General features: G+C 45.5%; 1 protein-coding gene and 1 long non-coding RNA gene across 4 annotated transcripts in view; one reads left to right on the forward strand and one right to left on the reverse strand.

The window, feature by feature from the left end:
- COLEC12 (collectin subfamily member 12) overlaps window positions 1–27,319 on the forward strand; it is a 198,358-nt gene that overhangs the window by 154,972 nt on the left and 16,067 nt on the right. For both annotated transcript variants that reach the window (XM_089894966.1, XM_022586796.2), the window contains exons 4-8: window positions 4,594–4,692; window positions 5,436–6,482; window positions 18,872–19,360; window positions 20,315–20,451; window positions 21,784–21,893. In XM_089894966.1, the coding sequence (XP_089751092.1) occupies window positions 4,594–4,692; window positions 5,436–6,482; window positions 18,872–19,360; window positions 20,315–20,451; window positions 21,784–21,893 (1,882 nt within the window). The remainder of the gene's footprint in view (window positions 1–4,593; window positions 4,693–5,435; window positions 6,483–18,871; window positions 19,361–20,314; window positions 20,452–21,783; window positions 21,894–27,319) is intronic.
- LOC115802123 (uncharacterized) overlaps window positions 4,531–27,319 on the reverse strand; it is a 65,956-nt gene continuing 43,167 nt past the window's right edge. Inside the window, exons 2-3 of one of the 2 annotated variants that reach the window (XR_016387595.1) lie at window positions 26,542–26,645; window positions 4,531–25,588 (exon numbers count right to left, since the gene is read on the reverse strand). This is a non-coding gene — a long non-coding RNA (uncharacterized LOC115802123). Of the gene's footprint in view, window positions 26,646–27,319 lie in introns of both variants that reach the window. The other variant, XR_016387596.1, reaches the window with a different exon arrangement.

Genomic DNA, 27,319 nt, shown 5'->3' on the forward strand with positions numbered 1-27,319 from the left:
CAAACTGAGGTCTCCCTCCAAAGATGGGGAGTTTCCAGGGTCAGAGAGGATGGTCTGCCACTATTTTCCTGACAGAGAATTTGTGCTAATGAGTTAAGAGTAAAAAAACCAGCGAAAATGCTATGTGCTATTACAGCAAGTGTTACTTCTGGATCTCCATCAGTCTAGTATTTTAAAGCAGTTAGCAAGCTGCCAGTTTTGCAGCCCTCAAGTCTGCAGCTTTATACCCAGATCCTCTGTTTTTAAACACAGACACACAGGCAGTGGTGCATGTAACCAATTCATAATCCTTGTGGGCGGGGCAAAGAGTTTCCTAGCACCAAAGAGAAACCTAACAGGTTTTTGGTTTTTTTTCATGAATGTATTTATTCCTTTTACTCTATACAAACCTGAATTAGCTGTCTACGACAGTTCTGTGTTTTTAAAAAGTAAAATGGAAGAAAAATTAGAGAGGGTAGAAAATGACTGCCTGTCAGCATATTCAGAGGTTTCTTTGGCTTCCAGGAAAAAAGGTCAGGACTTAAGATCCTGTGTGTGGTTTGAGGACAGACTGAGGCATGTGTTTGATTTGAGGATCAAAACTGAACCTAAACTTGTAAACATTCGTTGTTTTTTTTTTAAAGGGTAGCTTTGCTAAAATGCAGATGAAACATTTTGTTCTTCCCATTTTCTAGGGATTTAGGAATGTGCATGCCTATCAGACAACCCTCAGATTATTATAACTGTACTTCTGTGTTTATATAGTCATCTTAAAAAAAACGATAATTATTCAACTAAATGCCATACTCATTGCCAGTGTCGAGGCCTCCCTGCATTGGTTGGTTTATACGTTTGTTTGCATAACCTCTAGCTCAGTCGATTTTTTCCACAGGCCTCAGCAGCCAGCAGGCAGATTCTCATTTATTTAAATAAACGGTGTAATGAATAAGTATGTGATGAATACCTACTACGCGCCACACACTGAGCTAAGAGCTGGAGATAAAACCAACACAAATTGTCCTGCCCTAAAGGGTCTTAGAGTAGGGAAACCATGACAACACAGTGACGAGAGTCCTATAATCGGGAGAGAGACCCCTGCAACATAAACTTCAGCAAAGATTTCCCACAGGACGTGACCAGCTGAGTCTTGAAGAGCAAGGAGGGCTTAGCTTGGGGAAGAGGCCAGGGAAGAACATTCTAGGTGGGGAGAAGCATGCATGGAAAGGCTTGGGGGAGAAAGAGCGTTTGGTGCAAAGCACACATTTCATTATGACCAGACTATATAGAAGCTTGAGATAGAGCACGATGAGCTTCTCCAGCTTCTCCACGCGTGGGAACATACTTCTGCTTCCTGATGGGAGCCTGGAGAATCTTCTCACGCAGTCCCACGTGGGTGGAACGCTTGCTGAATAAAATAGACTGGGTCCATTGGCTGATAAGTAATATATAAAACATATTCATGCTTAAAAAAATAGTCATTATTTTTTAAAAAGCTATCAATACCAAGAGGGACAGTCAGACTTGATCCCAAGCTGCTAGAGGTTGGATCTCACAGGAGTTACTTCTGGAGGGATATACTCTTATTTGACATTTATTTTTTCACTTAGTACACTTTATTTTTTTCTATCTTTATTTTTTTATTGAAGTATAGTTGATTTTCAGGTGTACAACATAGTGACTCAATTTCTTTTATAGTTTATACTCCTTTTAAAGTTATTACAAAATAATGGCTATATTTCCCTGTGCTGTACAATATATCCTTGTTACTTATTTACTTTATACATAGTTTGTATCTCTTAATCCCTATCTTGCCCCTCTCCCCTCCCCTCTCCCCACTGGTAAACATTAGTTCTCTATACCTGTGAGTCTGTTTCTGTTTTGTATATATATATTCGTTTGTTTTATTTTTTTAGATTCCACATATAGGTGATATACAGTATTTGTCTTTCTCTGTCTGACTTATTTCACTAAACACGATACCCCTCAGGTCCCTCCATGTTGTTGCAAATAGCAGAATTTCATTCTTTTTTTATGGATGAGTCATATTCCATTGTATATATATGTATATATATAGAGATAGATAGATATATATATATACACACACATACCACATCTTCTTTAGCCATTCTTTTGTTGATGGTCACTTAGGTTGATTCCATATCTTGGCTATTGTAAAATAATGCTGTTGTGAACATTGGGATGCATGTATCTTTTCGAGTTAGTGTTTTCATTTTCTTCATATATATACCCAGCAGTGGAATCACTGGACACATGGTAGTTCTGTTTTTAGTTTTTTGAGGAACCTCCTTACTGTTTTTCATAGTAGTTGCACCAATTTGCACTTTCACCAAGAGTGTAGTAGGGTTCCCTTTTCTCCATATCCTTGCCAACATTTGTTATTTGTAGACTTTGAGGATAGCCATTCTGACAGGTTTACACCTGTCAAGGTGTAAATGAGATATGAGATATCAAGGGGATATCTCATTGTGGTTTTGATTTGCATTTCTCTGATGATTAACGATATTGAGCATTTTTTTCACATACCTGTTGGCCATCTGCATATCTTCTTTGGAAAAATGTCTGTTCAGATCTTCTGCCTGTTTTTTTGTTTGTTTGTTTGGTTGGTTGGTTGGATTTTTTTTGGTGGTGGTGGGGATCTCCTGGAAGATGAGTTACAATGACATGGCTTGAGTTGTAAGGAACAAGAGACAGTTGTTGAAATGCGTCCATTCCAGATGAATAGGGAAACACTGAAGTCTCAAGAAATGTTGCATTGAAAGGATGAGAAGAAAAAGATGCTGAAATCAGAGAGAAGGTACACCATGTCTTGAAGTTCTGTGGTTTATAGCCTCAAAGATAGAAAAGTAAAGTAAAATTGGGTGATGCTGATTTCAAAAGGAGGAAAGGGTTAAAAGATATTTCAAAGATAAGGATCAAGATGTGCCAGAGGTAAACAATTATGTCAATACCTACAGTCCCCACTAGGGAGGACCTCCAGGGAAGTGGTGTTATTGGGAAGGAATCAGGTTTTCATTTATATGAAGAGGTACAATATTAGAGAAGGTAGAAGATGAAAGAGATTATGACATAGGATGGATCACTGTTAGGGAGAGTAAGAGTTTTCTCCTTTATAGACTAGAGTTTAGTGACCTGGATATTTTTATTCCAATAATACGAAAGATGAAGGCTGGTATAAAGAGAAGGAAATAGATAAAAGTGAGTCTGACACTGCAACTTTGGAATTCAGGGAAGCATCGAGGATGCCATAAATCAATTTAAAAATATATATATATATGTGTGTGTGTGTATACATATATGTTACATATTCATTCTCTATTTTAAATTACAATAAAGTATAATTCAGTAAGTTTGGTGTTTGTATAATAAATCTGCCCGTTTGTTTTTTGGTTTTTTTTTTGGCTGTACGCGGGCCTCTCACTGTTGTGGCCTCTCCCATTGCGGAGCACAGGCTCCGGACGCGCACGCTCAGCGGCCGTGGCTCATGGGCCCAGCCACTCCGCGGCATGTGGGATCTTCCCGGACCGGGGCGTGAACCTGTGTCCCCTGCATCGGCAGGCGGACTCTCAACCACTGCACCACCAGGGAAGCCCAATCTGCCCGTTTTTTAATTGGCATGTTTGTTTTATTGATATTGAGCTGTATGAGCTGTTGATATATTTTGGATTTTAACCCCTATGGGTCATATAATTTCCAAATATTTTCTCTCATTCAGTATGTTGTCTTTTCATTTTGTCACTGGTTTCCTTTGCTGTGCTAAAGCTTTTAAGTTTAATTAGGTCCCATTTGTCATTTTTGCTGTTGTTTCTTTTGCCTTAGGAGACAATTCCCAGACATTTTAGAATGGTAAACTTAAATTCATAACCATGGACAATTACTGCCTTCTGAGAACGAATAATGACAGTGGCTTTAACACTGCATCACTAACTTTCCCTATCATGTACAATCAGGAAAATGCTGGGAAAAAAGTCTTCTTAGTAAATTATTATTTGTAAACCCACTTAGGCATCTTCTTGGGAACTGATAAAGATTCACTTGTCACTACGGAGAAGCAGATTTTCAAGCCTCAGTGATGAACTCATGACAGAGAGTAGCAAACACCCTTGACTTTGCATCCCTTTTACAACAACTTTATGTATAGACTTGAGCTAGATTTTCTTTGCCATGGAATCTCCTTCCATATAATCGAGTTACACCTACCAAGAATGGTAGGGAGTCTGATAAGTGACAAAATTTTGTGTTATGCCTCCACCTATGGAAGTTAATATAAAAAATAACACAGATTGAGTATTTCTATAATACAAAAAGTATTTAATGAGTTCCATACAGTTTCTAAAATCTCCAAGCCAATACAGAATCCTGAGAACAGCTTTTAAGAACATACAGTTCTCAACCAAGTAAACTACCACCGGGGTTTACGACAAGTACGTTACTTATTTTTCTAAAAGAATGGCTTTTTCCCTATATTTGATTTCTTTTATACTCTTTTTCTTTCACTCTGTTTCCTTTATTCTGTAATGAAATGCCCTCTTGTTGAAACTGAAAGATAAAATATGGGCAGGTGTGTGTATTAATCCATTGATTTCCAAATCTTAGTTGTAGAGAAAATGGACAGTGTTACAGGTGGCATGGAGACATCTCGCCAAACCTATGATGACAAGCTCACAGCAGTGGAAAGCGACCTGAAAAAATTAGGTAATCTGCAACGAGAGTGAACTATTAAGTTGAATCCCCTAACTCAACTCTATGTAAATGACCACAGCTTTTTAGAATGACATGGCTCTAAATTCACATTCACCCAGAAAGACTTTAAACTTTCATGTTGTGTGTTGAATCTTTCCTCATGATTTAATTCAAAGACTTTAAAATTTTAAAGTTAAGGACCAATTTTGGAGTTGAATTCTGCTCCCCAGAAAACACTATTATGTGCCACAGAAAACCTGAAGACAAATCCTGATCCAAAAGAACCACAAATACCCTTTATTAAAAGCTCTTTTATGAAATACTCAGTAAATTCCTATTTGAAATATTTTAAACTTCATAAAAATTTGTAGAAATTAATTAAAAAAAATAAAAGATCCCAGCCTATTCTTATCCTGTGATTTTTTTCAATTTTTTAAAAAGGAATTTTGATGAATTAAACAGAAGGTTATTGCCTTCTTGACGTCCTTCCCAGTGCTCTAGAATCAGGCAAATTCCCCCTCCTTTGAGATAAGTGTTCACCCAAGTTAGTCTGTCCTAGTACTCAGTAGCCTTTCCAATTTCTGAGGACCCAGTTTTAACAGAGATATGGATTTTACTACTGCAGTGCAGTCTGCATATCCCACAAGTTTTATGTATGAAATAGAGCACATTCCAGTTAGGTCTCTGGGATCTGTGATCTCACCCGAACACTTCTCCATCCCACCAATCTGAGTAACACACGTGTCTTATTCCAGGGGACCAAACTGGGAAGAAAGCTCTCAGCACCAACTCAGAACTCTCCACCTTCAGGTCAGACATTCTGGATCTGCGTCAGCAACTTCGTGAGATTACAGAAAAGACTAGCAAGAACAGAGATACGCTGGAGAAGTTACAGGCGAGCGGGGATGCGCTGGTGGACCAGCAGAGTCAGCTGAAAGAAACTTTGGAGAATAACTCCTTCCTCATCACCACTGTAAACAAAACCCTCCAGGCATATAACGGCTATGTCACAAACCTGCAGCAAGACACGAGTGTGCTTCAGGGCAACCTGCAGAGCCAGATGTATTCTCACAACGTGGTCATCATGAACCTCAACAACCTGAACCTGACCCAGGTGCAGCAAAGGAACCTCATCACAAATCTGCAGCGCTCTTTGGATGACACAAGCCAGGCAATCCAGCGAATCAAGAATGACTTCCAGAACCTGCAGCAGGTTTTCCTTCAAGCCAAGAAGGACACGGATTGGCTGAAGGAGAAAGTGCAGAGCCTGCAGACGCTGGCTGCCAATAACTCTGCCTTGGCCAAAGCCAACAATGACACCCTGGAGGACATGAACAGCCAGCTCAGCTCCTTTGCAGGGCAGATGGACAACATCACTACGGCCTCCCAAGCCAATGAGCAGAACCTGAAAGATCTGCAGGATGTACACAGGGATGCAGAGAACAGAACGGCTGTCAAGTTCAGCCAGCTGGAGGAGCGCTTCCAGCTCTTTGAGACCGACATTGTGAACATCATTAGCAACATTAGCTACACGGCCCACTACCTACGGACACTGACCAGCAACCTGAATGAAGTCAGGACCACGTGCACGGATACGCTGACCAAACACACGGATGATCTGACCTCCTTGAATAACACACTGGCCAACATCCGTTTGGATTCTGTTTCTCTCAGGATGCAACAAGATTTGATGAGGTCGAGGTTGGACACTGAAGTGGCCAACTTATCAGTGATTATGGAAGAAATGAAGCTGGTGGACTCCAAGCATGGTCAGCTCATCAAGAATTTTACAATACTACAAGGTAAGCGAAAATTCTGAATTTGTGTTTGTATTAGTTATCTATGGCTGTGTAACAGATGACCCTAAAACTCGGCAATTTAACACAATAAGCATGTATTATCTCATAGTTTCTATGGATCAGGGATTCAGGAGCAGCTTAGCTTAGCTAGATGGTTAGTAACGCTCATGAGGTTGTGGTTAAGATATTGGCCAGGGCTGCAGTCTTCTGAAGCCTTAACTGAGGCTGAGGATCTGCCTCCAAGATGCTCATTCACATGGCTCTTGGCTTGTCAGCTGTTGGCAGGTGGCCTCGTTTCCTCACCATGTGAAATTGCTTGAGTGTTCTCACAACATGGCAGCTGGCTGCCTCCAGAGCAGGTGAGCCAAGAGAAACAGAAAGAAGGAAGCCACGGTGCCTTTTATGACCTAGCCTCAAAAGTCACATACCATCACTTCCACCACATTCTCTAATTTAGAAACAAGTCACTAAGTCCATCCCACACCCAAGGGGGAAGGGAATTAAGCTCCATTTCTTGAAAGGAAGCAGAAATAACTAAGAACTTGCGGACCGTGCTCAAATGTGTTCCATTAAATATTTGTGGGATGAAAGGTTGGTTAACTTGGATTTTCTTAGTGCCTAGCTATTTCAGTGCCATTATAAATCAGACTCCTTTGGAAGGAAGATTAATTCTTTTAGATCATGGAGTTAGCATTAAGAGATTCCTACTTCTAAGTGTCATGAGCAGATGGATGGTTGGCCATTACAGTAACTGTTAACACCACAGAGGAGGGGAATAATGGACTTACATAAAAATCTGAGTTTTGCTCTCAACCAGATCATCCCTATAAATTGAAAGTCTTTGGATTAGATTAAGCCTACTTCTGAAGATTTGCAGCAACCATATATTAATAGTATTTTCAGTCATAACTATTTTCACAGGGTTTAAGTTGAAAGTACTGAGTGGAAGATGCTGTGCTCGGCACTCTGGGGTGTACAAAGAAGACCAGAAGGTCTTTGCCCTCATGTAGCTTAAAATCAAGAGAATTTTAGGGCAAAAAGAAAGAGACTGGCTATAAGCAAAAGTAATCCTGATTTTCAAAAAAAGGGGATAAAGGTAGAGTCTACACACTGTGTAGAATGGGGAATTTGTCTTCAAGCCCAAGAAAAATTTGAGAAGAGATTATAAAAAGGATAATTTTTGAGTTTTCAGGAATGCAATAATCATCAGAATGAATTCACTAAGAAGAAGCCTGGTGAACCTAATCTTATTTCCTCACGTTAACAGAGTTAGTATATTGTTTAAAGTAGGAGAATGAAAAATAGCATATCTGGATTTCACCAAGGCACTTGGCAGTGATACCCTTGAACAAGATGGAGCACTCAGTGCTGGTTTATAGCCCAGTTAGATGGGTTTATTGGTTGTATTCATTTTCTGTGCTGCATAGCAAATTACTAAAAACTCAGCAGCTTAAAACACCCACTTCTCATCTCACAGTGTCTGTGGTCAGGAATCTGGGCACAGCTCGGGTGCGTCCTTTGCTCAGGGTTTCACCCAGCTGCAGTCTCAGCAAGGAGCTGTGGTTTCATCAGAGTCTTGACTGGGGAAAGACTCATTTCCACACTCCTTCATGTTCTTGGCAGAGTTCATCTGCTTGGACTGTAAGATCGGCTGTCAGGTCCTAAAGGCCACCCCCAGTCCTTTGCCATGTGACCATCTCAAAACATTACAGCTTCTTCAAAGCCAGCAAGGGAGTCTCTCTCACTCTAGTTGGCAAAGACAGAGTCTCATATAATGTAATCTAGTCAAGGGAGTGACATCCCATCGCCTTTGCCATATTCTATTGGTTAGAAGCAAGTTAGAGGTTCCATACTTAAGGGGAGGGGATTATACGAGAGCATGAGTCATTGGGAGTCACCCTGGGGTGTGACTGCCATACTATTGAATGACTGAGTATAAAGAGTGATAGTTCATGAGCCCCTCTGAGCCTGGAGGCATATCTGGGTGGCAGATGGCAGGGACCTGCTCAACAGCTTTGCAGGGACTCGCTTGAGGACGTGGATGACCTGGTCATCCAATACTTGTGTGACATGAAACTGTATATACTGTTTAATGGGTGATAGAATCATAATCCAAAATGATCTGCAGGGGCTGGCATAGTAAAGAGATGCCAACAAAGTGAAATAAATAGGGAAGACATATAGGACCTGCTCGTACATAGAAAAGACCAAATATTAGTGTTGATGCGAGGGCATGGCTTGGAGGAAGTGTGCAGGAAAAGCGTGGGGATTTTAGTTGACTGTAAGCAACTAAATGTGTCTTCCAGGGAAGTTAATGTGATCTTTGACCGTATTAATAAAAATATGATTTCCAAAATGAGGGAGGTGATATCTTACTCCCTTCAGCATGGCAAAACCACTCCTGGAGGATACTGCGTATGTTGGGGAGCCCCTTTCAACAGGGGCGCTCACAGACCATCATGCTTGGAAAAATATGACCAGGATGATGGGGTCTAGAAACGATGTGCTGTGAGGAAGGACTGAAGGACCTGGGAACTTTAACCTGTAGGAGAGACAGCTTAGTGGGGAATAAGACAGCTGTTTACAACTATTCAAAAGGCCAGCATGTGGAGATTTTAAATGACATCGGAGGTGCTCCAGAGGGTGAAACAAAGACTAGTGGGTACTCATTAAAGGAAAATAAATTTTGGTTTTTGCGGTACGCGGGCCTCTCACTGCTGTGGCCTCTCCCATTGCGGAGCACAGGCTCTGGACACGCAGGCTCAGCGGCCATGGCTCACGGGCCCAGCCGCTCCGCGGCATGTGGGATCTTCCCGGACCGGGGCACGAACCCGTGTCCCCTGCATCGGCAGGCGGACTCTCAACCACTGCGCCACCAGGGAAGCCCAAATTTTGGTTTTATATAATGTTCCTTATAAAAATTGGTGTTGCCTGAGACTATAGTGGGTTTCCTGAACCATAGGCATGCCCCAACTCTAGAGAGGTTGGACAGTGCCCATCAAAGTATTGTAGGTATGAGTGATACTCGGAATAAAGAGGTGGGCTTTCAAATGACCAGAAGGTTCTTCAGTGCTTGATTTATTTTTTTCCCTATTCTTCCTCAACCTAAATTCAGAATGAGGGCAGATCTCAGCAGACGTGCAACCTCAGAAAATAAGAGCTTTCTCATTGTCTCTTGTTATACCTTAGGCAGGTTGTTATACCTTAGGCAGTCCTATCATGGTATTCTGGATATTTTCTAGCTATAAATTTCATAGTTTTATTATTCCATGGGTTTAATTGTTAACTTCTCTTCTACAAGGAAACTTCTGACATATTTAGTTTACAGACAGTGCAGCTTAACAGCTAAGGAAGGGTATGAAAAGCTCATGGTTGGAGATTCAGAGCCCGGCTTTAACTGAGTTAATGTTTCCATTGTTCTGATTATTTTTATCAGCTGATACTGAGCGTGAGAGGAATGAGGGCTTTTCATGAACCATCCTGGTGAGTCCTAACACCCACTCTGTATGGCAGGTACTCAGAAAATCATCACCTGTTTATAGATGAGGAAACTAAGGCGTTGAGAGGTTTAAGGAACTTCCTTAAATTTACAGAAGTGATAAGTAGCTAAACAGGATCTGAGCCCAGTGCGTCTGGTGCAAAGCCCATGGTGCGAACCCCATTGATAATCACAGCAAGTGCACGCCCCCCTCCCAGCCATCCCGAGGGAGCCTGTGAGGGCAGGGAGATGGGATTTCATTCTAAGTGTGAAGGGGAGTTTTAAGGAAGGTGGTGACATGACCTGATTTATATTTTTAAATATAAAAATATTTATGTTTTTAAATATAAAAATATTTACGTTTTTAAATACAAAAATAAATGTTCTCTGGGGGGAGAACAGATTCTGGGGGAGTGAGCCTGGAGGCAGGGGTCCAGTGAGGGGCAGTGGACCAGTCATGGGTGACGTGGGATGGATGGTAGCAGTGGAGATGACAGAAGTGGGTCTCCTCAGTCAGGAGGAATCATGGAGGTAGAATCAAGGACAGCCCTGCCCTTCCCTGGACAACAGGCCCTGCCCACCGGGGTGAGGAATTCCCGGGCTGGAGGGGCTGTGCAGTTTGGAGTCTGTGCCAATCCCATCTTGACTACATTTGGTGCACAGGACACTGGATTTCCCTCCCCGAAGTGTCCCAAGCCCAAAGCGGCAGCCAAGAGGCACCAGTACGTCGTAGGAGTCGGGGTGCTGTGGACAGAAACTGAACACGGGGTTAGGGGCTGCTGCCTGCAGGTGGACGAGGCTCACGGATGCATCAGCCATGGAGGGCAGGGGAAAGGGAGGAATGGGTGTCTCCTAAGTGTTTGGCTTGAGCACCTAGGCGGATGGCAGTACCAACCAGGAGATGCAGAAAGGGAGGTCTGTTTAGACATATTAAGTGGGAGATGTCTCTTAGGGTGAGGTTCCTGGCTCTGTGTCTCTGAAAGGCCTCAGAGTTTGGTTTCTGAATGGTATTTTCTTTTTTTCATATGCTTTCCCATTTACATTTATCCTTGGTCTTCTCATTACCTGCACTTTCTGTGAGCTGACCTGAGAAACTTCTCAAGCCAAGCCACCCCCTTTCTATTCAATGTGTTCAACTTCCTCCAGGACGGGAATGCCCACCGGCGATTCCAAGAGAACCAGAGACTGGGGGAAGACCCCCACTTCCAAATGCAAGCGTTTCCTCCCCCCCTGCATCCCTAGCGCCTTTCCTCGTTCTCTGTACCCACATCCCACCCCTGAGGATGAGGGACAGATGGGATAAAACAGGAAGGAGCAGGATGGGATTAACACTGGCTTATGCTGGGTTTGCCTCTGCAAGATTCAGAATACCCTGATGCTTTCCAGGAAATTCTTGGTGACGTGCACTTCAAGAACCCTAGTGCTTCTGGGACATTTCAGCCACAGGAGACACTTACCTCATTAGGCAGTGAAAGCTGAAGCTGACTGATTAGATGGCACTGAAGCCAGATGATAATGTGGAACTAGATATTAAGTCATATGTTGAATCCTGATAACAATTATCTCTATATCCATAAACCCCCAAACCTTAAGAAAGCCTTATTTTTTTTGTTACCAATAATGTAATGCTTTTTATCCTAATTAGGCACATGGAGGACTTCATACTCATAACACACACTCTTGGGTGGCAAGTTCACCTCACATCCTGAGCTATTCTCTGCAAGCCATGCAGGTGTAAGTCACATCCTCCTAATGCAATCAGACAGTTCCCTGCACCTGCTGTTCTGAGAGAAGCACAAGGTTTAGTGGGTGAGAACAAAAGCTCTAGAGCCTGATAGCCCTGGATACGAGTACCAACTTCCTTAGCCTCTCTGTGCCTCGGTTTTCCCATCTGCATCTACCTTTTAGAGTTATAAGGACTTAATGAGATAATGTAAATAAAATAGTGCAGTGCCTGGCAGGGGGTTAGCTAATATTCATACCCAAGAGTGAGTTTGTTCAGTTCCTATCCAAGACTTCCCTCCACTGGAGCCCCAGCCAGTACATCGCTGTGGAAAACAACAGCTTCATGTGCACAAGGACTATAGTTGTACCATGTGGGTCCAAAACTACTTAACTGCTGGCTTCCTGGTGCCCAGCCCAGGAGAGGAATCACACTCGGTGCTGCCGACCCCTGGCTTTCACTCATTTTTTTTAATTCACTTTTTTTTTTAAATAAATTATTATCATTATTATTATTTTTGCGGTATGTGGGCCTCTCACTGTTGCGGCCTTTCCCGTTGCAGAGCACAGGCTCCCGACGCGCAGGCTCAGCGGCCATGGCTCACGGGCCCAGCCGCTCTGTGGCATGTGGGATCCTCCCGGACCGGGGCACGAACCCGTGTCCCCCGCATCGGCAGGCGGACTCTCAACCACTGCGCCACCAGGGAAGCCCCTAAATAAATTATTTTATTTTATTTTATTTATTTTTGGCTGCGTTGGGTCTTTGTTGCAGTGCACGGGCTTTCTCTAGTTGTGGCGAGCGGGGGCTACTCTTCGTTGAGGTGTGCGGGCTTCTCATCGCGGTGGCTTCTCGTTGCGGAGCACAGGCTCTAGGCGCGCAGGCTTCAGTAGTTGTGGCATGTGGGCTCAGTAGTTGTGGCGCACAGGCTTAGTTGCTCCGTGGCATGCGGAATCTTCTGGGACCAGGGCTCGAACCCGTGTCCCCTGCATTGGCAGGCGGATTCCAAACCACTGTGCCACCAGGGAAGTCCCTAATGGACTTTTATTGAGTGTCTGCAACATGCCAGTCATGCCAGTGAGCACTTGGATAAGTTGTCTCTGTTCATTGTTATAGCTCCTTAAGGTAGGAATCGTCAGCATCCCCATTTGCAGGGAGGGGGGCTGAGGCACGGAGAGCCTGAGTAACTAATCCAAGATCAAGCAGCTAGTCAGTGGTAGGCAGTGCTAAACTCGGGTCTGTCTGGTCCCTTAACCCATGCTTCCACACGGTACCCTGCTGCCCTCGGATGATTCAGGAGAAAGATGGCATGTTTGGGGAGGTTGAATACACAAGAGTTTACCTTCAGGAGAGCTATCAGTTAAGGCTTCAGTGAGAGACTGACATTTGATCTGGACCTTGAAAGATGCACAGGAAGGCTGGACAGCACACATAGCAGGACAGGGCATGGAGCAAAGTGGATCAGGCATGAGGCCTCGATTCCTCTCATTGTCGACCCCACCCCCTCTTGATACTCTTCCCCAAACAAGACCACTTGTCTGGGGAGCCTTGAGAGTAGGCAACTCAAAGGCATCGATGTAGACCGTGGCCAGTTGGTGAGAAACAATGGTTTAAGTATATCCTTCTCTGTGGAGAGAGAGCTTCCATGGCTTTCCAGAAGCCTGACTGTCTTGAACATGAGGTCAAGAATCAAATTCTTCAAAATGATTGCCAAAAAATATCTCTTAAATTTCCTTTTAATTTGTATATTCCTTTTCACCTAAGTGAAGCAGGACCACTTTTTCATATGTGGGTGTTAAATAAATGTTTGATTAATTTCCTTGCATGCGAAGTAGATTTTTTTAATAAGAAGAAAAATATGTCAGATTATATTACTGTTTTCTTCTGTCTTCCAACCCAACCACTCGTGGTTCTAAAACAGTCTCTCCAAGATGTTGAATGGCAGTAAGAATTAAAGTGGTTTCTCTACTTTCTGTTAGGCACCAGCAGTTTTGTTGGAAAACGAATTGGAAAGCTATCTCTGGCATAGGACACAGGGCTGGGCCCTTCTCAAGGCCTGCAGTTTGGTTGTTAAAGCAGAAATGGCACAGTGATTTAGTCTTCTGTCCTCTTTGGAGCTGCTTGTTTAGGGGATTCGTGTGTTCAAGGCTCTGGGCTCTGGAGCCTGGGAACCTGGGGAGAAGGTTTTGCTGGCAGTGTAAACACGGTTGCTCCAAGTTCTGGTGTCGGTTATATACAGGCATTTCTGGAGCCTTTGGTCAAGGCTTTATCAGCAACATGGGTATCCTGGCATTTCAGAATCCCAGGCCAGCCACCCACTTGGCCTTGGAAGCAAATCTCCAGTTTGCTCTTCTGTATGAGACATCATGTCTGCCTCACATGTAGTGTTAGATTTTCTTGAGTCTGAATTCAAATTGTTATCACATGAGCTCATAAATACCTCCCTCATCATTTATCTCAGTGTTCTCAGTTTTAAGGCACTATGGATGGCTTATATTTTATTTCATTTTATTTTCACTTCAGTAGCTGCCTAATAAAAGATTCAAGTAATACCTAAAAGCCTGGGATCATCTAGATGCCAAAAGCAATACCAGCATCCCAGGGCCTAGAGGGAGATATACTCATGGCATTGACGATCGGCTTTGTAGGGGGATCCAGTGCTGACTTCTGAAATGGTTTTAGCTCTTTTTCTTAGTGATTTTTATTTATTTATTTATTTATTATTTATTTTTTTTGCAGTACACGGGCCTCTCACTGTTGTGGCCTCTCCCGTTGCGGAGCACAGGCTCCGGATGCACAGGCTCAGCGGCCATGGCTCACGGGCCCAGCCGCTCACGGGCATGTGGGATCTTCCTGGACCGGGGCACGAACCCGTGTCCCCTGCATCGGCAGGCAGACTTTCAACCGCTGCGCCACTAGGGAAGCCCTCTTAGTGATTTTTAAAAAGAAATGATTAGCAAATATCTATGTCTTAAGGAGCAAAGTACCGTCTTAATGAGCCAAGTATATGAATGAATGAATCCCCTAGGTATGGGACACACAGAATATGTTTTCACATAGCCCAGCATCTGTAGGCGGAGCGCCAGCCTCCTGCTCTAGCTCTGCGGATGGGGCAGCTGGGGATGAAGACATGCGTTGATAATAGGGTGCTTGCTAGGAGTTTATCCACAGCCATGAATATAAAACTTTATCTTAAAGAGAGAGACAGATAACCTATTTATGATGGATGTAGTTAGTGCTTCGTATGAAAACTTCAGTTTTTATGCTAATCCAGCTAGGAAATCCATCACAAGTAGGATTTTAGACTTTATCAAAGGCAAAATCTTGCATCTTCTCCCAGTGTCTTATTCCCTTCCTTCTCAAGATTTGGAAATTAGCATCTGTTGGTATTTTGTGTTGACTGTGGGATCCGTGTTTTTATGCTGTTCTTAAAATAAGCCACGATTCTATGTGGAGAAGGTAGGGCCATTCAAGCACAACTTCGGTTCAGAGGGAGACAGCTGAATACGATAAACTACCTGACCCCAGAAAGAAATAAGATTCACGAAAAGCTGTCACCCCAGGTAAGGGAGGTCTTGGATTCATGTGAGGAGGCAAAGAGAGAGTTGTATGTCTTTGGAATTCTGTTGGAAACCAGAGGAGGGTGTTCTGGAACAAATACAAGTCCCTGTCACATGGGTCTGTCAGAACATTCAGAACAGGGAGACAGGCCCCGGAATGGGCACTATTTCACGGCTGCAAGTGAACTCATTTCCCGTAACTTGCAAGTACAGCACCAACCCCAGACGTGAGTGATCAAGAAACACTGATTATTGGTAAATCCACGAAGAGGATAAGGATAAAGAATTTCTAAAGCACTTGAATTTCCCAACAGACCTTCCTCATTATTTGGATTTCTTAAGGCTAAACATAGAACATAAACAAAACAGAAGTAGCTGAGGGGAAAAAAAAAAGTTACTTTTATTTTTGCCCTTATTCTAAATAAATTAGATTTTTGTTTGTTCGTTTTGGCCTATTGTCAGTATTGTTCCACTAGAATCTTCCATAATGCTACATCTGTTGTGGAGGAACACACATGCCACCTTACCCACTAATAATCTGTAAGACACTATTTCTCAACTACACAAAGGAACTAAGTTATTTTTTTTATGAGTGAGAGCCCTTTTTATTTTCTTAAATTTTTATTATTTTTTAAAATTTATTTTTGGCTGCGTTGGGTCTTCGTTGCTGTGCGTGGGCTTTCTTTAGTTGCGGTGAGCAAGGGCTACTCTTTGTTGTGGTACACGGGCTTCTCATTGCGGTGGCTTCTCCTGTTGTGGAGCACGGGCTCTAGGCATGCAGGCTTCAGTAGTTGCAGCATGTGGGCTCAGTAGTTGCGACGCATGGGCTCTAGGGTGCACGGGCTTCAGTAGTTACGACACGTAGGCTTCAGTAGTTGTGGTGCACAGCCTCTAGAGCTCAGGCTCAGTAGTTGTGGCGCACAGGCTTATTTGCTCTGCGGCATGTGGGATCTTCCCAGACCAGGGACTGAACCCGTGTCCCCTGCATTGGCAGGCGGATTCTTAACCACTGTGCCACCAGGGAAGCCTCTAAGTTATTTTTTTAAAGGAGACTGATCTGGCAATGAAAACCCACCCTCCATGTCTTTACTAAGTGGTTTGGCTGTTTAGTAAGCCTCATCAAGTTAAACAGAAAAAAAAAATCTGTTTATCCAGATTGTGGGTAAAAGACCACTAGATCAATTCTGAAGTGTGAGTAGAGTCAGGAAAGACATCTCCCCATGGTGATTCCATACTGGCAGCCAGGGTAAACCTGATATGTAGATTGAGTGGAGCTGTACTTCTTGGAATGAGGTGAGGGACACCAGGCAGGACACCGTTCCCCCAAAATCTCTCCCTTTTGGTCTCTGCTGGGGCCCATAATGTTGGCATTAGTGCACTGGGCTGTGATGCCCATTGATTTGATAAACACTTGCTGGATAATGACTATGGCCTATAATCTAGCTGCTAGATGGGGAAGGATCCTCGAGGAATAAACAAGGACTAAAAAATCATAAAAGAGGAAAAACTTCCATCTGGAGTGACCTGGGAGGATTACATGGTGGGTGAACAGGAATTCTCCAGATGGATATGGGCAGAGAAAATTCTAAGAGAAGAAATTTGCATAAGTGCAGGGGAGGATGGAATAAACACATGTGAGACCAGGTCATGAAAGCCTTGACATCAGGTGATCGAGAAGGGGCTGAATATTCTGGAGCAGGTGGAGACCAGAGTTATGTGTAAAGAAGGCGAAAGATGCAGAGTGGGATGAATGGAGAGGAATCAGAGGTAGGAAGAGCAGTTAAGAGGTAACTGTGAAAATCTACCAGAAAGACAGAGAAGGGCAGGAGGGAGAGAGGAAGAGAGAGAAGACTCACACTAGGATGGTGATGAGATGGTTGTGATGATGCAGTGGGTTAAGGGATGGCGGGAGGAGGACGTGAACAGCAGAGGTGACAAGGTCAGTGTAGACACACCAGGTTGGGGGTGCTGGCGGGACATCCCAGAGAAGATAGACCATCCGACTATGAGATGGAGATAAGGACCCAGAGCCCAGGGGAGCTGATGGTAGAGAGGAGTCAGCAGGAGCGGGTGGAGAGGAGTCAATGAAATGGGCTCAGGGAGAGGGTGCTTCATCCCAAGCCTCCCACTTATGGGGTAGATAACCCTAGAAAGAACGCACTGAAGCCAGTGCTAGCCATTGGCATAAACTCGCTTACAGCTCCGTAGAGGGTCCTGCCAGTAAGTCCAGGGGCACGTCATGGGTAGCCTCAAGTAAGGAAAGCTGAGTCCAGGACCTAGGCTCCTGCTAAGGGGCGGCAGAGATGGCAGGCTGGACTTGGCCATGGATGGTATGTGGGCGCAGTGATGTCCATTAGGGCCTGGGATGGGAGGGTGCAGAGATTCCCCCTACTGAGGTGGGAAAGGCTGCTTCACTGTTCCATCCCGACCAGCCGGTGGGGTGTGCTGGTGCAGGGGAATAGGAAAAACTGTGGGAGTGCAGAGTCCCACCAACCCAGCCTTTTCCCCGCACCTGCGCCCTTCCAGCCTCAAAGGCTCTCTGCTTCTGTCCAAAGAATGGGTGTGAAGCTCTTACACTTGTTCACGAAGAATAGTGAGATCTCAAACTCTAAGATTCTAGGCAGCAGAATATTTGAGCACAGTGCCCTCCACGATGCATCCATTTCAACACGAGAAGCCCTGAATTCCTGTCCCAGCTCCTCTCCCAGACGGTGACTGTCCATGTCTTACTCCCCTGGGTAGATCTGTCCTGAGTCACTAAGTAACCTTGAACAAAGAGCTTGGTGTCTGTGGCCCTGCGTGTCCTCAGATGTGCTGTGGGAATTCTCTGTCATAGACAAAGGTCAGGTGACATAATGTATGTGAAAGTACCTCACACGGTCATTTTCTATACAAATCCTTGTTGTGATGTATTTGTGTGACATCCCTGTTACCTTACCTACCCCTGAGAACTCAGAGAAAACAAAACAATCCCATGTTATGTGAACTTGCTTTTGGAACAAGAAGGGGTGAACAGGTATTTGCCTTCTTCTCCCAACCTTTTTTAGGGGGAACTGCTTTTTCCTCCTTTGGTGGAAAATGGTGTCTTTTTTTCTCCCTTGCCAATTAGATGGTCCACCTCTTTTTTTCTCTAGTCCACCTTCCCTATTTGCATCATTAGACTCTCTGGAAAAAATGAAACTGATCCTCCTTAGCTCTGGCCCCGAGAGCACTTCTCATGGAGACCGCCCGTCCCTGCACGCTGGTCCACGGTGAGGCTGAGCCCTGAGGACAGCAGTGTGCCCGCAGCACCGCTGAAGGGGACAGGAGCGTCAGTGGAGGAGCAGAGAGGAGAGGCCAGGGCGGTGTGGTGCAGGAATTACAGGATAGGGCCCGCAACGCTCGATGGCATCTTTTTGGTCTAATTCTAAACCCCTTCTCCCCCACCTTACATGGTGCTTGTCATATAACAGGTAGTTCATAAATATTCATCACATCAGTGGAAAGAGGAGGAAATAAGAGGGAGGGCATCCCGATCTCAACCCGCACACGATCTCAACCCACACAGCCTTCCTGCTGGTGACAAAATGGTCCCAGATGACCAGAGGCGTCCTGGATTTCACTTTTATGCCTTTTGTCTTTTTTTTTCTTTTAGGTCCTCCTGGCCCCAGGGGTCCGAAAGGTGACAGAGGACAGCAGGGACCCCCGGGTCCCACTGGCAACAAGGGACAGAAAGGAGAGAAGGGGGAGCCTGGCCCTCCCGGCCCGGCCGGTGAGAGGGGCCCGATCGGGCCGGTCGGCCCCCCTGGAGAGCGTGGCGGCAAAGGCTCCAAAGGCCTGCAGGGCCCCAAAGGCTCCCGCGGGTCCCCCGGGAAGCCCGGCCCTCAGGGCCCCAGTGGGGACCCAGGCCCCCCTGGCCCACCAGGCAAGGACGGACTCCCGGGCCCCCAGGGCCCCCCTGGCTTCCAGGGACTGCAGGGCACCGTGGGGGAGCCTGGGGTGCCCGGGCCAAGGGGTCTGCCGGGCTTGCCTGGGGTGCCGGGCATGCCGGGTCCCAAGGGCCCCCCCGGTCCCCCGGGCCCATCAGGGGTGGCGGTGCCCCTGGCCCTGCAGAGCGAGCCAACTGCAGCACCCGAGGCCAACGGTAAGTCTGAGCCCCTCGTACCTGGGGATGGGTGCCCCCCCCATGTGTGCCCCCCACACTGCATTTTATTGGCAGTGAAGGCATCGCACAGGGTGGCCTCCGCCCCCGCTGCTCCCACGGCCCCGTGCCAGGCGGTGGTGCTCAGGCACTTGTGTTTCTCTCTAAACAGCACCAGGCCCTCCAGCACTTGTTTATAATTAGCTGAGTCGGATCCTCGGGGACAAACTGGTCCCAAACATTTCCTTCAGGAAAGTCCGAGGCTGGCCACCCCGGACCCGTCCCTGTCCTCATTTTATGCCCTTCACCTGGGGATGGATGACCCGTGGTTAACGTGCAGATGGAACTTTCTGTTCCTGAAGCCAGATCGTATTTCTTTTTGAGAAGATGTTACGGCGCCTTCTCGTCCTTTGATAGTGAAACCTTTGGTCAAACCCTGAGTGTTGGGTCTGCAACCTTTGACCCACACCCGATTCCACTTGGTTTCCTTCAGTCCAGCTCAATCATGTTTGTTCCGTGAGTCTAGTTCTAGTTCTGGGCTCTCCCAGCCACTTGTTTACAGGTTCCACGTGATTCCAGACTGACGTTGAAGATCTGTGCCTGTGCTTTTTGTTGCTGTGTCTGTTATTTCTGTCATTGTAAAGACGAATCCAGACACAGAGGAACAAAGGCTCAGGGTAGATATTTTCCAGATTATGTAGTTTTAACTACTGTGTATTCTGCAGGCCACTTTCCTGGACTAGTCTTTGCTCCCAGCATGTCCCCAAACGTCAGTCACTGGCTTGGCACATGGACGTGGGGAAGCAGGGCCATAGCTGTGCCTCTTAAACGCAGCTGAGGAAAGGCATAGTGCTTTCTCTCTCTCTCTCTCTCTCTCTCTCTCTCTCTCTCTCTCTCTGTGTGTGTGTGTGTGTGTGTGTGTGTTTTAATCAATACTTTTAAACTTTGCATTCCTAGGCTGCCCGCCTCACTGGAAGAACTTCACAGACAAATGCTACTATTTTTCGGTTGAAAAAGAAATTTTTGAGGATGCAAAACTTTCCTGTGAAGACAAGTCTTCACATCTCATTTTCATAAACACAAGAGAGGAACAGGTATGTTTGCAGCATACTTATAGTTGGGGAAAACTGTAATTTAAGGATCGTGACACGTGGAAAGTACGTGCTTACTGAGGATTCAAAGATATCAAGAATTCATAGTCACGTAAACACAGAAGGCTGCATTATGGAGATTTGGGCTATTTATCCAGTGACAAGAAGCATTCATGGCATGGGAATTAGGTCCTTATGCTTCCACCTGGAAGGTCTTGCTTTATCAAGCCTGGAGGTGTGTGGCTTTTACCGGTGGCCATTGAAAGAGCCGTAAGCCTGGCAGGCCGGCACCAGGCCCCTGTGGAGAGAGAGGCAGAGAGGCCTAAGCACCGTAGGGGTGGGGAGGGATGCAAGGGACCAGACGTGTGGCCTCGGCACAGTCAGGAAGAGCAGAGGAGGCCCTGGGGCAGAGCCCACACATGATAACAATGGTGACCACTCACTAGGCCCCTACTGTGTGCCAGGCACTGTATGAGGCATTTTCTCTTATAAACCTCACCACATCCCTAGAGCTTATGTGTAATGTTACCCCCATCTAACAGATAAGAAAACTGAGGCCCCGCAAAGTTTAAATGATTAATACATGATGAGACAAGTAAATGCAGAGCTGAGATTGAAACTGAGGTCCAACTAGCAACAATACCAATGCTCTTTCTTTAATGCCACACTGTCCCAGTGGCCTCCTTCCTTTTCCTTAAGTGTCTCTGGCAGACATGACCCCGAAAACAGATGCTTCTGCAGTAATTGACTGGGAAGGAGCATCCATAAGACAGTAGTCAGGTACCTGGGCTTCAGAACACACACACCTGGGCCTGATCCCAGCTCAGCCACTTGTCATCTGTCTTAGGTTGGTGGTTGTAATGGCTCAAAGACACATTGTATGTGACACATTGGACGTGGGACCTGGCCCAGAGGAAGCGCTCAATATTGCTGTGGCTGTTACTGTTGTTTGAACATGGGAGGGAGGGGTGGTGGAAGGGGGTGGAGCCTGGTGGGATTCATCGAGTGGTCTGGATACTTTAAGGGAGAAAGAGCATCACTTAAATATTGCTTATAAGCTTATAAGAGGAAAAAAGGTCAAAGCCCCCAAAACAGTGCAAAACAAGTGCAGTAACGAGAGGACAGCAAAAGCAGTGCACAAATTCTGACAAACATCCTTTTTTTTTGTTTTTTTTTTGAGACAGCTTTATCTTATTCAAATCTCATTATGCTTCTCTGTTAAAGTCTGATAAACATCCTCTTATAAAGTGTCCTTCTTTTCTAAACATTGAGGGGAAAGTCCCCCAAACATCTGTTCAAGAAATAGTAATGTACCGTTTCTGATTTATTTTTCAGCAATGGATCAAAAAGCAGATGGTAGGGAGAGAGAACTACTGGATCGGCCTCACAGACTCAGAGCAGGAAAACGAATGGAAGTGGCTGGATGGGACATCTCTAGAGTATAAGTGAGTCTCAGAAACTTCCAGATTGCTGGTCAGGCTCTCACTGGTCTATGTTTTCACCTCTTGCCAGACTGACTTCCTACAGTTTCTTCCTGAACGACCTTGTGTCCTACACGTTCCTCAAACTGAGGCTCCAGGTACCAGCTGCATGTTTATTTCCATGTAGGGAAATTATGGTTGAGAATCAATATGCTGTAAAAATAGGGGTTTTCTTTTTTCTTTTCATGGAGTGAATTTTTTTTCATTTCTACAAAAACAAACAAAACAACAAACAAAATAAACCACCAGACCCATAAAACCACCCAGGATGGCACTTGTGGCCGAGCGTGCTCTTTAAATGCTGCCGTGAAGGCCAAAGAAGCCCCAGGCTTCCCAGCATGGTCCGAGCTCACCAGCCATGTTTCTGATCAGAGCCGGGCACTCCCTTCAGGATGACGCCATCGACGCCCTGACCCCCTCTGTGCTTCTGGCCAGAGTGTGGGGATGAACTACAGGTTGATGACTGCCCTACACACAGAAAGTTCAAGTACACCACAAATGAAGGCGTTTGTGGGATGACCGTGTCCTGCAGGCTTGAAGAGTCTCTCTAAGTCCGATGTGACCTGAGTTCTATAAAGGCAGCAACAGAGAAGGGAAGCACTTCACAGAACCTTCTCGGAGCTCCTAGGGGCACAGACATCTCGATGAGCCTCATCCGACCCCCGTGTCCACTCCTGCCCTAATCCTACCCCATGGTCTGAAGAGGACTAAATTGTGCCCATTTAAATTTCACCTCTTTATCCTACTCCTGCTTTGCCTCTAATGGATGTGAAAATATGCGACACACACTGTACCAAATGGAGCAGAATTTATAAAAACCCACCTTTCCTTTGCTGGAGACAGAGAAGGCAGGCCCCGCAGAGGTTCAAGCAGGCATGTGGGCATCTCGGCTTCAGGACCATGTCCCGAGCATGGAGAAGCCACAGCATCCTTGGCACCAGGAGAGGAGAAAGTGAGGGTATTTCAGGTCCAAGACAGCGTCACGGGCTTCGGGGCTGGAGCAGTAGAGGTCAAGGACAGGGAACGGGTTAGAGGGGATGGAGGGGCCAGATAGAGTTCCTGTGCATGTCTGTGCATGGGGGTAGACAGACAGGCTTCTTTATACTTTTAAATCCTCCACGTGAAAAGCATGATTAGAGGATATAGGTGGAAACCAGAATAAGGCCATTTATTTTATTTTTTTAAAAAACCTTTTACTTAAAAATCGTGGTAAAATATATATAACATAACAATTACCATTTAAACCATTTTTAAGTGTAGATTCCAGCATCAACTACATTTACATTGTTGTGTAAACTTCACCACCATCCATCTGCAGAATTTTTTCATCTTCCCAAACTGAAACCCTGTCCACGTTAAATAATAACTCTCTATTCCCCCCAGCCTGTAGTACCTACCCTTCTACTTTCTGTCTCTATGAATTTGACTCCTTTAAGTCACTCATGTATGTGGAATCATTCAGTATTTGTCCTTTTGTAACTGGCTTATTTGACTGAGCATAATGTCTTCATGGTTCATCCATGCTGTAGCACGTGTCAGAATTTCTTTCCTCTTTAAGGCTCACTAATACTCTATTGTATGGATGGACCACAGTTTGTTTATCCATTCATCCATGGATGGACATGTGGGTTGCTTCCAACTTTTGGCTACTGTGAATAATGCTGCTATGAACACAGATGTGTAAATATGGGAATTCAGTTTTCAGCACAATCCTAGACTCATTCCATGTGACCCTTATCACCCCCATGGGAGAGGTGGAAATGATCAGCCTAGAATGGACCTGACCCCCGAGGTGGGGTCACATAGCCAGGCACTGGGTCTATGATCTTACCATTGTGGGGGGTTTGGGGGGAGTGTTTAGAAACTGTACTTAGAGAAAGACAGTATATGTTTATTTTTTATTTTGGCTGCGGGTTGTAGTTGCGGTATGCAGGTTCTCGGGATCTTTCATTGTGGCACGCAGGCTCTTTGTTGTGTGGCGCAGGCTTCTCTCTAGTTGTGGCGTGCAGGTTTCTTTTCTCTCTCTAGTTGTGGTGCGTGGGCTCCAGAACACACGGGCTCCATAGTTGTGGCATGCGGGCTCTCTAGCTGAGGTGTGCGAGCTCAGTAGTTGTGGCGCACGGGCTTAGTTGCCCCGTGGCATGTGGGATCTTAGTTCCCTGACCAGGGATCGAACCTGTGTCCCCTGCATTGGCAGGCAGACTGTTTACCACTGGACCACCAGGGAAGTCCTGACAATATATGTTTTTGCTCCTGCAGCCCATCACAAGTGCTGTGCTGGAGCGCACACTGGAAATTTTGGGTCCATAGCTAGGTTCATCCTACCACAAGGGAGTTCTGGGTGGGGGCTGGCGAAGGCCATTTCTTTTAAAAGAACGACCAAACTTCAAGGTGGAAAGTTTGAAGATTTTAGGTCTGCTCCGAACTGCCCCAGACTGCCCCCAGGGCAAATGGATATCTGCCTCCTGGCTCAGCAGACATCCTGTCTGCTCCCTGCGCACCTGTCCTTGGGGAGATGAAGCCACACCACACCCTGGCACTCGGGAATTTGGCCGCCAGCCCGAGGAGGGCATCCAGCACAGCAGAGATCTGCTTCAGGAGAGTCAACACAGTTGTGAGAGTTGTCACCTAAAATCGGACCAGTGGGAGGGGGGCACGGAAGGCAGAGACTACTAAGGAAAAGAGAAATTTGTGACTGACAGTCTAGAGTGCCAGGATCATTTTTTTTTTTAAGGGAGTCAGTGGGGAGCTGGAAAAAAAAAAAACAAAAAACCTCAGTCCCCTCCACTTTTCTCACAACCATAAATACGAAAAAGGTCTGGGTTAGACTCACTAAGAAATTCAATCTGAAGCTCTCCTATAAGCAAAAACTGGATTGGCCCACATGGAATGGATTGAGAGGGAACAGAACAGTACGGCCTATGCCAGCTCTCCCAAAGTGGAAGTTTCCTCGTCTCTCCCAGGCTGCAGCAGGAATTATGTGATTTGGGAGGAGAGCGCCAGAATTGGTACCTGGGACCTGAGAAGGCTCACATCCCCAGACACCTTCCTGGGAGCTCTGTTCCCAGCCACAGCCCAGACAGTGCTTCTAGTTTTCCACCCAAAGGAATACATAGACATGTAAAAAACCCTAGGATCACATTTTTTTTTTTTTAACATCTTTACTGGAGTATAATTGCTTTAGAATGGTGTGTTAGTTTCTGCTCTATAACAAAGTGAATCACCTATACATATACATACATCCCCATATCCCCTCCCTCTTGCGTCTCCCTCCCACCCTCCCTATCCCACCCCTCTAGGTGGTCACAAAGCACCGAGCTGATCTCCCTGTGCTATGTGGCTGCTTCCCACTAGCTACCTATTTTACGTTTGGTAGTGTATATATGTCCATGCCATTCTCTCACTTTGTCCTCGGGATCACATTTTAAAAGCAAGAATAAATTAGGCAGACATATTATGAGGCCTCAATAGCCGAAGGCTCATTTAACTTGACATAGAATAATAAACACAGCACAAACTAGAAAAAGAGCTAGTGTAGCGAGGGGAGAGAGTACCTGCCCTAGAGTCAATAAGGTGTGGGTTCCAGGTCCGGACTCAGCACTCAACAGCTCGTGACCTTGTGCAAGTTACTCAACTGTGTGGAATCTCCATGCCCTCATCTAGAAATGAAGATTCCAGAAGGACCGATGTCAGTATTGTGAAAATTAAATGAGATAATATATATCAAGCATTGAGGACATTGCGCCCATGGGAAGTGCTCAAGAATTATTACTCCTATTGTCATCACTGTCATCATTTTCATACTAGTCACTAATCGCAGGATAACACTTCCTAGCAGTTATGGATTATACCATGTCCTGAAGGAGATGGCACACACACGACAGGTTTGTGAAGACAAGAAGAATGTTCCCTGCCGTGGCCTGGGGATGGGGCTCTAGGCTCTCAGGGGTCTCCCAACACGATACAGCTCCCCAAGTACCTCTCCATCGACTCAGACTCACCTGTACCCTCCTCCTCTTTGCTTCTGTGGCCTCCAAGCCTGGTCCATCCACTTCCCTTTCCCCTGCCACCCACAGTGGTTTCTGGACCTGGCACCTCCCCGTACTTTGTGCAGGCTACAGAAGAAGTCAGTCTCCCTACTTTACTCTTATCCTTTTTCTCCAACATGCGCACACACACCCCTTGTGAAATTATTTCAGGCTGCTGAGGGGACTGTTAAAGAGGAAACAGACAAAGGATAAAAGGTTCTCTCCTCTGCCTCTTGCCCCCACTCCATTTTTATACTGAGAGCTGGCTGAGAAAGACAGTGCTGGAATAAACAGACAAAAAGCTACGGTGATGTGGATTGGATGCCAGAAGCTTAGGGCACACGTGGACTTGAACGGAGGTTTATTTCCCATGAAACATACGACCTGACTCACTAAATCTTATGACGTTTAGGGAAAAGGATGGCATGAGAAGCAATCTGTGATGTCTCAGGATGGTCCCCAGGACAGGTTTCCAAATGCTTTGGGTCCACACACCAATACAATTCCAAGAGAAAGACTGGAGGGCTGACTTATGTTGCCAAGATTTTAGTTGCCCAACTAAGGACGTGGGTTTTAAAAATCACCTATCAAGGGGGACTTCCCTGGCGGTCCAGTGGTTAAGACTCCACACTTCCAGTGCAGGGGGGCACGGCTTCGATCCCTGGTCAGGGAACTAGGATCCCACATGCTACACAGCACAGGCAAAAAAAAAAAAAAAAAAATCACCTATCAACAAATCTCAGCACAAAAACAACAAGAATAAAACCAAGAAAAGACAGTTGGCCATCACACATACACACAGAGTTGTCTTCATTTTTCTCTTTTCACCACAGACCTGTGAGAACTTCATTCTTGCCCAGCACCAGTCCTCTGACTGGACATTGGGATCCACTGGCCCACAGTCCCATGATAACATTCACTGAATTATCCTGGAGTGTCCACCATGACCCAGCCTCTGTGCTGGTTTGGAGGATCTTTTCTGGAGTTTGGGGCACAATACGAGTGAGAGGTACTGTTCTTCTACTCATGTAAAAACAGTCTGATTTCCAGGACCCTGTCACAATCAAGAAGACAGACACTCTGACCCTAAATGTGGATACAGTGAAGAGCGGGGCTTCAAAGGAGGTTTCAATGCTCTCCTCTCAGTAATTAATAGAACAAGTATTGAAGAGATAGAAAAACCAAGAGGGATATAGCAGACACTATCAACTAACTTGACTTCATTGATATTTATGGGACTTTTCACCCAACAACTACAAATACACATTCTTTTCAAGTGAGTATGGTATGTTCACCAAGATCAACTATGGGCTGGGTCATCAAACAAGTCTCCATAAATTTAAAAGCGCTGGAATTATGTAG

Source organism: Delphinapterus leucas, chromosome 14 (genome assembly GCF_059928025.1).
Source record: "Delphinapterus leucas isolate spDelLeu-1000000601 "Yukka" chromosome 14, BTC_Dleu_Yukka2, whole genome shotgun sequence".
NCBI classification, from domain to species: domain Eukaryota; kingdom Metazoa; phylum Chordata; class Mammalia; order Artiodactyla; family Monodontidae; genus Delphinapterus; species Delphinapterus leucas.